The 13,693-nt window shown below is 41.0% G+C and overlaps 1 protein-coding gene across 12 annotated transcripts in view; it reads left to right on the top strand.

The window, feature by feature from the left end:
• The window catches only part of ITPRID1 (ITPR interacting domain containing 1), a 299,098-nt gene that overhangs the window by 248,276 nt on the left and 37,129 nt on the right, over window positions 1-13,693 (top strand). For all 12 annotated transcript variants that reach the window (XM_085005889.1, XM_085005890.1, XM_085005892.1 and 9 more), the window contains 2 exons: window positions 10,073-10,155; window positions 10,838-12,136. In XM_085005889.1, coding sequence (XP_084862015.1) covers window positions 10,073-10,155; window positions 10,838-12,136 — 1,382 coding nt within the window. The remainder of the gene's footprint in view (window positions 1-10,072; window positions 10,156-10,837; window positions 12,137-13,693) is intronic.

Below are 13,693 nucleotides of genomic sequence, written 5' to 3'. Positions count from 1 at the left end.
AATTATGGTTATTTCGGGCAAATTTTTGTCATTATAAGTGGAAAGCTTAATGACTGCGTTTCTAGGCTAACCCTCCTACTTTACAAATGAGGAAAGGAAGACCTCCAAAGTTAGTAATTTGTTCCAGTGCCCATGATGGTTAGTGACAAATCCAGACCCAAGACTCTCAGTTCTAAATCTTCGATTCTCACTATTCTGTGATTAACCAGTTCTCTGTGTAATGTGTTTCTAAAGTAGTCTTTATTTATACAATATGTGCAAAGCCAAGGTTAAGCAGGTAAATCCACTACACCATAGCATTTTGATGGCAGAATAATGTCTGATTTTTTTTCAATCCCCAGAATTTACCTTAGTGCTTAGCATGGACAAACACTCAAAGATATGTATACTGGAGAAACAAATGATCAAGGCAAGCTCTTCCTCAAACAGTTAAAAAATTAGAGTATGCTTTTCTTAAAATGTATTTTTAAAAATATGTCCTTTATAAAGTTATTTGATAAATGCTTAATGAAAATAAAATGGTCTCACTTTAAACACTATTTCAAATTCAGTTACACTGAATGTATTAAGAAGGTTCGTTATTTACAGATATTTGGTGATGATAAAAATCTTGAGTAAACCTTGTTAAGACTTATCTGTGGCAAAATCTGTAATTTTTCTGATGTTAAAAGGAACCCAAGTTTATTCTAAAAATCAAAGAACAAACAGAAGTTCAAGTGGGTTGCAAACTTGGCAAAAACATATTCTACCAAGAAAAAAGAATTCAGCCTCAAAATCTGTTACTGTGCATGCATCTTCTGGTTTTTCCTTTTGTAAGAACGAAGTCCAGAAAAAAAGAATCATAATATCACATAGAGCAATGAAGTATACTTTGCAAGACAAAAGATATTAAAACTGCTTGTTTGAAATTAATCCAGCCATATAACTCCTTTTGAAAAGTCAATTTAATAAGGCTGCCATATGACCACAGTCATGCTTTAAGTTTTTAGCGTGCAACCATGTTCTGAGCACTACCATTGATCCATTTGCCATGAATAATTTGGTGCTACCAGGTAGAAATAAGTTCTTCTAATATACTTCTGTTTGCATTTTACTGTTTATAGATCCATGATTGTCTTCTTCCTTTGTTATGATGCTTCCCTTTACCGTCATGAATAGCACAAAGATATATACAAGAGCTTCATTTGATTTTTCCCCCCTGTATTATGTATTTGGGATTTTTCTTCTAAATAGTTTTTAGCATTTGAATACAAATAGTTTACATATTTCAGTGAAACAGTGCTTTAAAGGAGGAATTCAGGGCTGCTGGAGTCTCAGAAAAAGGGACTTGGGGTTTTTTTTGGGGGGGAGGGTATGGCCATACACACAGCATATGGAAGTTTCTAGGCTAGGGATTGAATCTAAGCCACAGCTGCAACCTACACTGCAGCCATGCCAATGCCAGATAGTTTAATACAATGCACTGGGCCAGGGATCAAACCCATGCCTCCACGGCAACCGAAGTCACTGCAGTCAGATTCTTAACCCACTATGCCACAGTGGGAACTCCAAAGGGACTTAACTGTGTTCAAAGACTCTTGTTATAAGGCTGATTATTCTTTACAAGGGCTATTGATATCCTCATAGTTCATTCTTAGAATATTAGATTGTGAACTTCTACAGAGAAGAGCCACAATCTTATTCACCATTGTATCCTCTGAATCTAGAACATTGCCTAACTCACAGTAAGCACTCAATAGATAAATATTTGTGAAATGAGTAAATAAATACAGCAAGCTTTTTTTCTAGAGGGTGGCTAGTCACTGGCTTTAAGATTATTTTGTTTCTTAGAAGGCTTGCCTGGTGAATTATGTGTTTCTAAAACATATTGAAAAAAGATGTTCTGGGGTATTTCTTATTGCTATCAAATTAAATTAAAATACATTTTTAGCATTTTTTGTTACCATCTATTTTACCCATAACCTGTGCCTTGTCAACTAGACAAGTTCCTCAGATGTTGGACTGTGTCTTTCAACTCCCTCCATTGTTCATCCAGTGCCTGGCACAAAGTAGCCAATCAGTAAATGGTTGTTAAATAAAGAATGAGAATATATAAAGTAATTTTTACCAGAATTTAAAATGATCTGCAAGCAATAAAAAAATAACATTGATAGTGCAAAAAAAAAAAAAGTGACATGGAAGACATTCTTTAGAGAAACATCAAAATTAACAGGACAAAGAAATGAAAAGGATTAAACATGACAGATATGGACAGCAGTGTCTCAATCCTCTGTCCTTCTTTCCTCCAAGCTTGGGTGGATTGAGGTCCCTAAAAACCCAAGTCTCCTTTTTATTAAAAAGGAGATTGATTAGAATTAAAATACAAAGATTCAGTACTATGAAAATACAAGATTAGTCATGTCAAGGCATTTTTAGTTGCCTGGTTGATTGAACTGGATGTTTCACTCAGAAAAGCAATAGTATATTCAAAAGAGTTTCACTGAAGAGAGGTTTGAAAAGGAACTGTTGGAGTTCCTCTCATGGCTCTGTGGTTAACAAATCTGACTAGTATCCATGAGGATGTGGGTTCAATCCCTGGCCTTACTCAGTGGCTTGGGGATCCAGTGTTACCATGAGCTGTGGTGTAGGTCACAGACATGGCTTGGATCCCTCATTGCTGTGGCTGTGGTGTAGGCTGGCAGCTACAGTTCTGGTTCAACCTCTAGCCTGGGAACCTCCATATGTTGTGGGTGCAACCCTAAAAAGACAAAAAAAAAGAAAAAAAAAAGGAAAGCAAAGGAACTATTTACTGAAGTGGACTGGATTCAAGGAACCAATAAGAGTTGAGGAAGCACCCCTAGGTTAGCCATAGAGGAAAGCCATGATCACTCCTAGGTCTGAAAAAAACAGTGGGAAAGAATCATGTTACTGAAGCCTGATAAAAGAGGAAACCTCGAAAAGAAAATGCTTTACCTGGAGTTCTCACCATAAAGGAGTAGAGGCATTTTCAAATAGTACCCTGAAGGAGGTGGGGGTAAATAAGAGCTCAAAGTTCTTTCTCCTGCCCCTCAATTTCTGCTGGTTCAACAAAGGGAAAGACCTAAAGGTCATTAAAAATTTTTAACCACATTTATTTGGAAGATGTGGTATATATACACAATGGAATACTACTCAGCCATAAAAAAGGATGACATCATGCCATTTGCAGCAACATGGATGGAACTAGAGAATCTCATACTGAGTGAAATGAGCCAGAAAGACAAAGACAAATACCATATGATATCACTTATAACTGGAATCTAATATCCAGCACAAATGAACATCTCCTCAGAAAAGAAAATCATGGACTTGGAGAAGAGACTTGTGGTTGCCTGATGGGAGGGGGAGGGAGTGGGAGGGATAGGGAGCTTGGGCTTATCAGACACAACCTAGAATAGATTTATAAGGAGATCCTGCTGAATAGCATTGAGAACTATGTCTAGATACTCATGTCGCAACAGAAGAAAGGGTGGGGGAAAAAAACTGTAACTGCAATGTATACATCTAAGGATGACCTGACCCCCTTGCTGTACAGTGGGAAAATAATAAAAAACAAACAAACAAAAAAAAAAACTCTTAGCACAATAAAAAAAAAAAATTTTTTAACCACATTTAATATGAAGAAACACAGAAAAGTTAAAATAGATGGGCAAAAATATACCAAAAAGTATGCTAATGTACACAAAAATAAAACAGAAATTACAACATTATTATTATTAGAGTAGAATTAAAGAAAAAAGTACATACAAAAAATATATGAAATAAGGTCAAAGCTATAACAAGAGGCAGAGACATAGTCTTTTCTTTTTAGAGACTGTAGAATGAAAACAAATTATTTGTTTGACTAATAACATTAGAAAATAAGAAAAATACTTCCATTACCTCAAAAAGTAGGAATCCCAAAATATCAATAACTACTGAAGAAATTAAAAGTTGTCAAAGAATTTCATCTTTTAACATGCCCCATGCTCAGTGGTTTTATGGCTGAGCACTTTTCAAGGTTTAAGAAAGTGACACTTCCTAAGCTTTCTAAGCTGCTTGTGATCACAGAAAAGAAAAAAAGAAAGAAACCTATCAAGTTATTTTTTATACAAGTAGCATATTGATGGTAACAAAATCTATAAAAGAAATTCATGTGCTTACAAATGCACACATGTGAACACATGCAAATTGTAAGGAATTTTTGATAAAAAATTCATAGTATATTATGTGAAAAGCAGAATATATATTGTGGATGTTATGATTTTTATTTTACAAAACATGCTCTGCTCCATGCTGGTCAGACCTTGTCTCAACCACTGAATCGAGACCTGGGTGCCCAGTTTTGCAGCAAATGTTATTAATACGCACTTATTCAAAATGGCCTGGAGACCCTCCTTTGTGACGGCTGCTTTAAGGGGGCTGGGGAGATTTTAAGCTGAGGAGACAGACCTGGAGCGTATGAGAGAGCTGTCCAGAGGAAAATGGGTTAGACACTTTCTGGATTATTCCACGGAGGAAACTATGACCAATAAATAGCAAGTGCTAAAGTAGACTTGCTCAATATAAAGAGGCATTTTCTAAAAGACATGATATGTGCTGACTACACAGGACTAGGTCTCTCTCACCCCAAGTGGGCAAGCGCCACCTAGATGACCATCTGTAAGGAATGTCCTGGTAGGGATTTCTGCACTAGATGGTGGGTGGCACCATCCTAGTTTCCAACCTCAGGGACCTCCTGGCCCACAGAGAGGTTTTGTTTGTTCTGCACATTAATTTTTAAATGCCCTCGAGGGGAGCACACACTCTGGAGTCCAGACCATCCACACTACCCCCTATTGTCTTGAATCCTGCTGCTTCACATGCCTGTGCTGCCTGCCCAGCTCCTAAGGGCATTCAGGTTTGCCTAATCTGCAACGTCCAGTCCAGTTCGAAGGTAATTTCCCCCTGAGGCTCAGCTTCTTCACGGAGCTGTCACTGAATTGTCTACCACTGGGCGATGGAAGAGAGAAGAGCTCAGCAAAGAGACAGGTAAAGTAGACTAGATCAGTAAAGATGGAAACCCCAAACAGCCTAAGGCTGAACCATTCCTTTTGCTCTGCACAGGTCCAGCATGCCACACACCCCTCAAGACTCCTTTTCTCCCCCCCCAACCCCCATTGATGTTTCAATCCTGTAGACTTTTTACCTGAGCATCTAGGAACTCAGACTACATTAAGTGTAAAACTTTCCACTTAGGTGACTTTTCTACTACTTTAAGCCATTTCAGAGACTCAGCAGAGCCCTGCCTCCCCTGTGCTGTGGTTGGTGTAATGCTGCCACCTGGTGATCATTTGGACAAAGTGCCTGAGGCACCGTCTCCTCCCAGGCAGAAATATTTCACACTTAAGAGATGGCGAAGCTGTTCTTCTGCCCAGGGCAGAGTCTGTCTAATTCAGAGGGTGAAAATCTTAATTCTGTGAGGACAGTCCTGTGCTGGAAAAGGTGACTTCTAAAAAACATTAATATTAATAGTGATACTCATTAGTGATCTGTAATAATATTAATAATGATTGAGTTCTGATAAATAATGATACTGAGATGATATTCTGCAGTAAAAAAAAGTATGTATAATCACATCATATTTTACATGTGCATAAATTCTTGATGCATATATTCTTGGATATTAGCCTCTTTGTATAACCCCACAGGCAGTTTTTATTAGCATATTTATTCTTTGCCCCATGAGGAAACAGCCTCGGGAAGTATAAGTGGCATGCCCAAGACCACACAGCTAGTAAGTAGGAGAGTCGGAATCTTAACCCAGTAACTCTGGCTCCAGATTTTCCAGATGACTCAGTTGTTGGGCCAAACTGGATCATAGTAGGATGCACTGTAGAGAAATTAGCCTCCTGGAGCTGTGGAATTGCAGAATGGGGGAAGCAACAGCCTAACAATCTCACAAGGGGTTGGTGGTGGTTTGGAGCAGGCTCCACCCAGTAGGGGAGGATCAGAATAATAAAAGGGAAAAGGACTGGTAGGGGTAAATCAAGGCCCCAGTCCAGTGGAGTAAGAAAGAGCTGTGGCCCCTCGGGCATACTGAGTGTCTAGGGAAAATCCCAATGGAGGTGATGAGGCTTCCAAAGTTCTACCCGGTCTTGGCGCCAGGGTTTCAGGAACTGGGTTGGGCTGGCCTGGGGGTGGGGGTGTTAATCCATTACTCTTGCCAGAGGCCATGCCCTTCCTCAAGTTACGTATTAGGTGTGACAGCTTAGGAGTTATAAACTGGCACTACTGTAATTGTCTATTTGCTTAATCATCTGTCACAGCCATCCTGGACTAGGCAATTTCCCATCTTTTAAATCATGTAATTCTTACAACCCTGAGAGAATATTTAGAATTTGCAAAGACAATTTTGAGATGTTTATCATCAAGTTGCCAAAAAGGTGATTTATAGCCAGGAAAGATTTTTAACCTCCTGAAGAAACCAAACTATCTGTAAATAGGACCACATTTCCTTGATGACTTGTTCAAAATGATTCAAATGCATGTCTTTGACTTCTAAAACACAAGATAAATAAGCCTCTACTCCTGAGAGAAGTATGCCCATTTTCACCATTTGGTCTCGCCTTCAAATAGAAGCTCTCAAAATCTGGTTTCTCCACAAATTCACTTAAATAAGTTTCAGAAGTTATTTTTGTTAATTTTGGGGGTTTGTGCTTTATGCAACTACATTCAACTAAAAGTAACAGTTATAAATATATCCTTTTTATATATTTTTTAAAATTAGACAGCTTAGTTGCTTTATTTTGACTATAAAAATTTTAAAAGAAAATATGTATTTTGTGCCTTCCATATGAGTGTAATTTTGACCTTAGTAGAGAATGTTTCATCTTGAAAAATATATCCCTTGTAGAGAAAATTTCTCTCTACTTTTTAGGAACCCTTTATGTTTGTGGTTGTTTTTTTTTTCATTTGGACCAGACTGACATGAACCAACCAGGATACGGACAAATGGGCTGTAACCTATCGTTTTGTTCTACTGCTCTAATGTGTAATTTCATCCCAGTATTTGGAAGAAAGGAAACGTATCTGGAATCTAATATACAGCCCAGTGGACCTTTCCACAGAAGAGAAAATCATGGACATGGAGAACAGACTTGTGGTTGCCAAATGGGGGGGAGTGGGATGGACTGGGAATTTGAGGCTGATAGATGCAAACTCTCACCTTTGGAATGGATAAGCAATGAGATCCTGCTGGTATAGCGATGGGAACTATATCTAGTCATTTATGATGGAGCATGATAATGTGAGAAAAAAGAATGTATATATGTATGTGTGACTGGGTCACCTTGCTGTGTAGTAGAAAATTGACAGAACACTGTAAACCAGCTATAATGGGAAAAAAAATGAAAATCATTAAATTACCAAAAAAAAAAGGAAAGGGAATAGGAACCATTTTATATGAAGCTTATATTCTGTAATAGTAATTGCTTAGACATTACCTGGAAAGTTTAAAGAAGGATGGTGTACTAGGCCTAGGAGTCCTTCACAGCTTGCGGCACGAATCTTGCACTAAAACATATTAGAAAAAGCTAGAGGTTGCGAATTCCGTTCTGTCTGTCTTTCAACAAGAATCAGCCTCTTGTGAAATATCTTTGGGTTTCCTGATGTTTAGGGAGCATGAGGCTGGGGACTGAGGGTGGAAGTCAGTCCTGGCTTGCTCTCTCCTCTCCACGGCTCTGTCTACGGCAGAGGGACGTGGAGGCTGAGTAGAAACACTGTGGTGGGTGGGCATCTGAAGACAGAAGGGGAACTTGGAGCAGGAGGTTTGTGTGGGAAGTTCTTGTGGACGGGCTTCCCACTCCGCAGGGTTATGCAGTGGAGAGTCACCCGCCGAAGTGGACAGAACCCTTCGTGTAGCACTGAAAAAATGCTTGAAATTCTGCACTGAGCTTTTGAAAGGTTTCTGCTATAATCATCCTTTATATTGTACCCACAGTTGATATAAGGAGGAAAATAGCTGATTCTTTTCCCCAACCTCTAAACGGATCTGAAGAGTTTTAATATTGGCAAAGTTAATTATAACAAAGCAGTGAAGTATTAAATATTACACAATATTGTATATGTGAAATATTACACAGGTAAATTTCTTATAATAAACATACAGTGAGTATATGCCATTTCTTTGACAAGGAAACAAGTAGTCTATTACCCAGTTAAAGACTACAAAAATTACACATCTTAGTTAAAACAAAATCTCGCAGGTATTTCCTTCTACACACCATTTTATAACAGATGTTTGGTTTTCTTGGCTTAGTAATTTTGTTTAAATGGTCAATTATATTTTTAATAGATTTAGAAATTTTTAAAATATTTACAACTTCCCCCAGTTTTGTTTTGTTTTTTTAATTTTCAGCTTTGAAGATGTTCCTTCACCGTCTTCTTGTTTGGATTATTTCCAGCAAGGACTCTGTTGCCTCCCTTATCTTCGTTCCCTCTGTGTGTAATGCGTCTTTTTTCTCTGGCTAAGTTTAAGAGTTTTGTCATTATCTTTGGTGTTGGACAATTTCATCTTGATGTGCTTTGGTATAGTTTTCTTCATATTTCTTATATTAGGGATTTGTTGAACTTCTGCTTGTGCGAAAAGGAGGCTGTATTCCAACCATGCTCTTCGCAAAAGATGTACTATTCTAACCTATACTTAGAATAAGCTTCCTATTCTAGCTTTTTCTAGCTACACTAAGGTGTAGCCAGAAGCACTCCTCATTACAGCAGTGTAAATCCTACAATTTAATCTTTAGCAGGTATGACCCTCTAGTAACCACCCATTCCCCAGCCCCATTGATATAATATTTACATAAGAAGTTGCAGGTAGGAGTTCCCGTCGTGGCGCAGTGGTTAACGAATCTGACTAGGAACCATGAGGTTTTGGGTTCAATCCCTGGCCTTGCTCAGTGGGTTAAGGATCCGGTGTTGCCATGAGCTATGGTGTAGGTTGCTGATGCGGCTGGGATCCGAAGTTGCTGTGGCTCTGGTGTAGGCCCCTGGCTACGGCTCCAATTAGACCCCTAGCCTGGGAATCTCCATATGCTGTGAGAGTGGCCCTAGAAAAGGCAAAAAGACCAAAAAAAAAAAAAAGAAGAAGTTGCAGGTAGACTTAGAATTTCAAGATGCTAATGTTTGCAGAGTTATTACCTGCCCAAACTTATCACTGTTCTTTCTCTGCCCCTTCCAGCCTCTCACCACAGCAGTAGTGACAGCAGTAGTCTGAAACAAGAGTGGAGAGTTGTAGTCATGTACTTACAGTCCAGATGAACCTAGGAAGGGGTTCTTATCCAACATTTAGTCAAAAGAAAAAGAATGCATGTGTTTTTGTCAGCTTGGGCTGCTATAACAGATACCATGGATTGAATGGTTCATAGATAGCAGAAGCTTATTCCTCACAGTTCTGGAGGCTGGCAGCCCAAGATCAAGGCGCTGGCAGATGTGGTGTCTGCTGAGGACCCGCTTCCTGATTCATAGACGGTCATCCTCTCGCTGTGTCCTCACATGGGGGAAGGAGCAAGGGAGCCCTCTGGGGTTTCTTTTATAAGGGCACTAGTCCCCTTAATGAGACCTCTGCCCTTATCACGTGATCACTTCCCTAAGGCTCCCCTTCCTGATACCATGATTTTAGGGGTTACAATTCCAACATACGAATTGGTGGGAAGGAGGCATAACATTCAGTCGACTGCAATACATATACACAGATATATAAATTTTGGTGTTTATTATCGTTAGTGTGGCATTTAAGGCATATGCATTTCTTTCTGGATTGTCTTCTCTTCAGTAAAGATGCATCTCACAGTCAGATTGCTATTTAGTCTTAAGAGCCATTCATTCCTTTTCCTTTGTTTCGAGTTTTATTCCTTGTTTCAGGAAACCAGTGACACAGTTTTACATAGACCCTCTAAAAAGTCCTTGGCATTCCCTCATCCATTTATACTTCCAGGCAGTGGACCTCTATTGAGGACCTATCCCGTGTCGGGCACAGAGAGCATTGGAACCGCAGTCCTGCTGGCAGCCTGCTTTCACTCTTTATTCCTTTCTGCAGGTGCCATGGTGAACCGAGCAAACAGCTGCCAGTCTGACAGCAGTGGGTTCCTGGAGGAGCCACCAGAACCACCACCCCTGCAGGTAGAGGGGCCACTTGAGGATGGCACTAGGAAGGAAGGCATGTGTTGCTGCTGTTGGAAAGTGCAGCCAGTGCTTAGAAGACACATGCCACAGTCACCCAAGAACAGGGGATGGGACTTTGGGGTCACACTGGACAAGTGCACCTAGCTCAGCGTTTCTTTCCTTTTTACATTCTTTGGATTTTTCTAAAGAAGGAAGCCGAGGAGTTCCCACTTGCGGCACAGCAGGTTAATGATCTGGCTTGTCTCTATAGAGGCGCCAGTTCCATCCTCGGCCCCACGCAGTGGGTTAAGGGTCCAGTGTTGCTGCAGCTGTGGTGTAGGTCACAGCAGCTCCATCTGGGATTTGATTCCTGGCCTGGGAACTTGATCCCTGGCCTGGAGACTTCCATATGCCTTTCCCGCAGGTGCAGCAGAAAAAGAAAAAAAAATTTAATTTAAAAAATAAATAAAATAATAAAGGAATGACTGAATGAATAAAAGAAGGAAGCTGAGCTTCATTGGAAGAAGGTCCCAGGTAAAGTGGTAAACTCACATAAACCTGAGTTAGTAACGCTTACCTTCTGATTCCTAAGTCAAGGATAATGATAAGGAAAAAAGTAAAGCAAAAAAAACCATTTCTTAAACCTAGTGCCTCCTCCAGTTTCCTGACACACTCACCTTTATTTGGGTTTCCTCCGCAGATGCCTCCCTTGTCAAGCAGCCAGAGTCCTGGGGAGAGTGGATATAGAAAGCCAAGGGATCAGAGCCACAGCTCAGGGTCTTCCCAGGACTGCCAGCAAGAGTCAGATGAGTCGGATTCCAGGAGTAGTATGGTGAGCACATCTTTTTCAAGTCAAGACTGGAGTGTTTTGGAAGAAAAAGCCTCAACCTCTGTGGTGGAGAAAGGGTCTCAGTTTGAGGCCATGGAAGGGCCCCCCGGGCAGCTGTCCCAAGATCTGGCTCTTGACAAGACCCCCCCTGGGGGAGAACTCCCACGGAAAGACAGCCAGCAGCAGCAGCCCCAAGCTGAGTGTGAGACTGTCGTAGGCACAGACCCCTCCAAAGGTGATTGTCCTCGGGGTCTTACCGTGGCGCACATCGCGGAAGTGAAGGATGACCCTCTGAGGCCTGGGCGAGCTGGGGACGTGGAAGTGTGTGTGCAAACTCACCCCTGCGGGTCTCAGAGACCACCTGGGATTTCTCCTCCTCAAGACAAGTTCCTTCGTGTTGACTCTGAGGCCCCAAGAGGAGTGGAAAGCAGTCCACTCTGTCCTGGCACTAACCCCTTACTAATGCACAAAGATGTCCCACAGCATGTGCCCAGGCACCTGGAGGTCATGCCCTCTGCAGTCAGCTGTGTTCACCTATCGGAAGAGTCCGTTCCCCATCTGGGTAAAGTGGTTGGAGATGTTCCCCAGGCAAGGCCAAGGTGTCGTGCTTTGGGTCAAATACCACTGAGGGCAGAATCTGAGATGGGACGCCTTCCTCCAAATGCTGACTTCAACGCCGTTAGCTCCAAGTCTGTGACCGTCCAAATGCCCTCCAGTCTGGCCTCGGCTGCTCAGAACGCTGTGGTTTCGGGAATGGATTCTAGAGGAGCAACCGTAGAATGCACTAAGTGTGACCCTGTCACGGCCGCAGAACCAGGACTGGGGACAGAAGCAAGACAGTTCAGCGATGTTTCTGTTCAGACTTACGCATGTGAGTCTAGGCTCTGGCATTGCTGTTCAGCTCCAAGTAAGAAGGCTCAGCCCCTCACCAAGTCTGTCTCTCTAGACACGGGCTTCCCGGGTCTCTACTCAGTGGGCACCTGCCCTGCTGTACCTGCCCACTGTTGTGTCTGCTACCATCACCATCTGCACTGCCACCCAGAGAGGCAAAGCCCCAGCTCTGTGTCTTCAGCCTATAGGCATTGCTCATGCTCACACAAGCATCCGGAAGCCCAGTTCACGAGGCGGTTGGAAGTCCTTCAGGACACGACAGCAAGGGAGCTGTATTCTGTAAGTATTCACCTCTGCAAAAATACGAAAGCAGATGTAGCAACATCATCCAGAGCATGTTCCGCCTTCCTCTCTTCCAAATGTCAGCTCTGGAGACATACCTTTCCTTTTCAAATCATGAGTAATATTTGTAGGGTGCTTTACTGTTTACAATGTATTCTTGCAAATTTCTTCTCATTTGATACTTCCAATCACCTTGTGAAGGGAGGAAGGCAAATTTTATTGTTAACCCCCATTTTACAGAGGAATATAGAACAATACATTCACATGTGAGGTCTGACACGTAAATGTATCTCTACCGCCTCTTCAGTTCAGTCTAACTGAAAATTAAATTCACTTCGCCATGCAGTCTAACATAAGCCATGTCATCTCTCTGATCCTAGTTCCTGTTTTGTAAGAGGGAAACTATTCATGTCAGTGACACAGGATTGTTTTAGGATTTAAACGAGAGAAATCTTGTAAGGCAGTCGGCACAGTTGCCTAGCACATAGAAAACCCTAGAAAATGCTAATTGTGTGGGTTTTTACTCTTATTATAAATTTTTATTACTATGCTGTTATTGTTCAGATCTTAAATATAGAGCTTCTCAAAGGAGAATGGACGGGAACTATAATTTACTAAGTGCTTACTGTTTGGTGCCTTCTGTGTTACTTTCCATCCTTTTAATTCCACAAATACTTACCGAGCATCTATGCTAAGCACTTTAATTATGCTATGTCAAATAACCCTCATTTTCACCCATGCCATAAATATTTATTGAGTCCCTAATACATGTCAAGTCCTTCCTCTTTTATAGATGAGGAAACAAGAACTGAGAGAGTTTAAGGAATAGTCCGTCTTCCTGAAACTATTAAGTACTAAGTGGAGATTCAGATTCAAATTTAGTTGTCACCAAATTCTTGGACAATACACTTCAAAGATGTGTCCAACTTTAAAATATCTAAATCTATGTAAGTGTAATAGTAACATGAGAAAGTGAGTATTTGAAAAGGCAAATTTCTACATGGTCCTTCAACACAGAGACATCTGTATGAATGTAATATAAACATGCAAAGTGGTTGTATGAAAGATAAAATAACTCACTACATTTTTTTCAAATTGCAAGACTCCCAGGCATTTGTAATATTTTGGAATGAATCGTTGATGAGGATTGAACTAGTCAAAGAAGGCACTGAAGTCAATCCTAGGTGTAAGTTCACTGGGGTAAAAGAACAAAGGCTAATGTATAGCTGGGGTCTTTGGGAGAATAAGATGAAGAGAATAGTAGCATCATCATCATTGATGCTAACGGAGAGATTTTAAATGCTGTAAGGCAATGGTTTTCAAGTGGGGATAACTCGCCCCCACCCCAGTGACCTGTGGCAATGTTTGGAGGCATTTCTGGTTGTCACAACTAGGGTGGGTGCTACTGGCATTTAGTGGACAGAGATCAGGGATGATGCTAAACATCCCACAATACGCAGGACAGCCCCTCACAACAAAGAATTTTCTGGCCCCAAATGTCAACAATGTCAAGGTTGAAAAACTCAGCTCTCAGAGAACAGACATTTGCTTAAC

Source organism: Sus scrofa, chromosome 18 (genome assembly GCF_054392235.1).
Source record: "Sus scrofa isolate SSC_HxYL_T2T_F1_AM1 chromosome 18, Sscrofa_HxYL_maternal_Yorkshire_Landrace_v2.0, whole genome shotgun sequence".
In the NCBI taxonomy this organism is placed as follows: domain Eukaryota; kingdom Metazoa; phylum Chordata; class Mammalia; order Artiodactyla; family Suidae; genus Sus; species Sus scrofa.
Note: the sequence above shows the minus strand (reverse complement) of the source record. Positions and strands in the feature narration are given on the sequence as shown.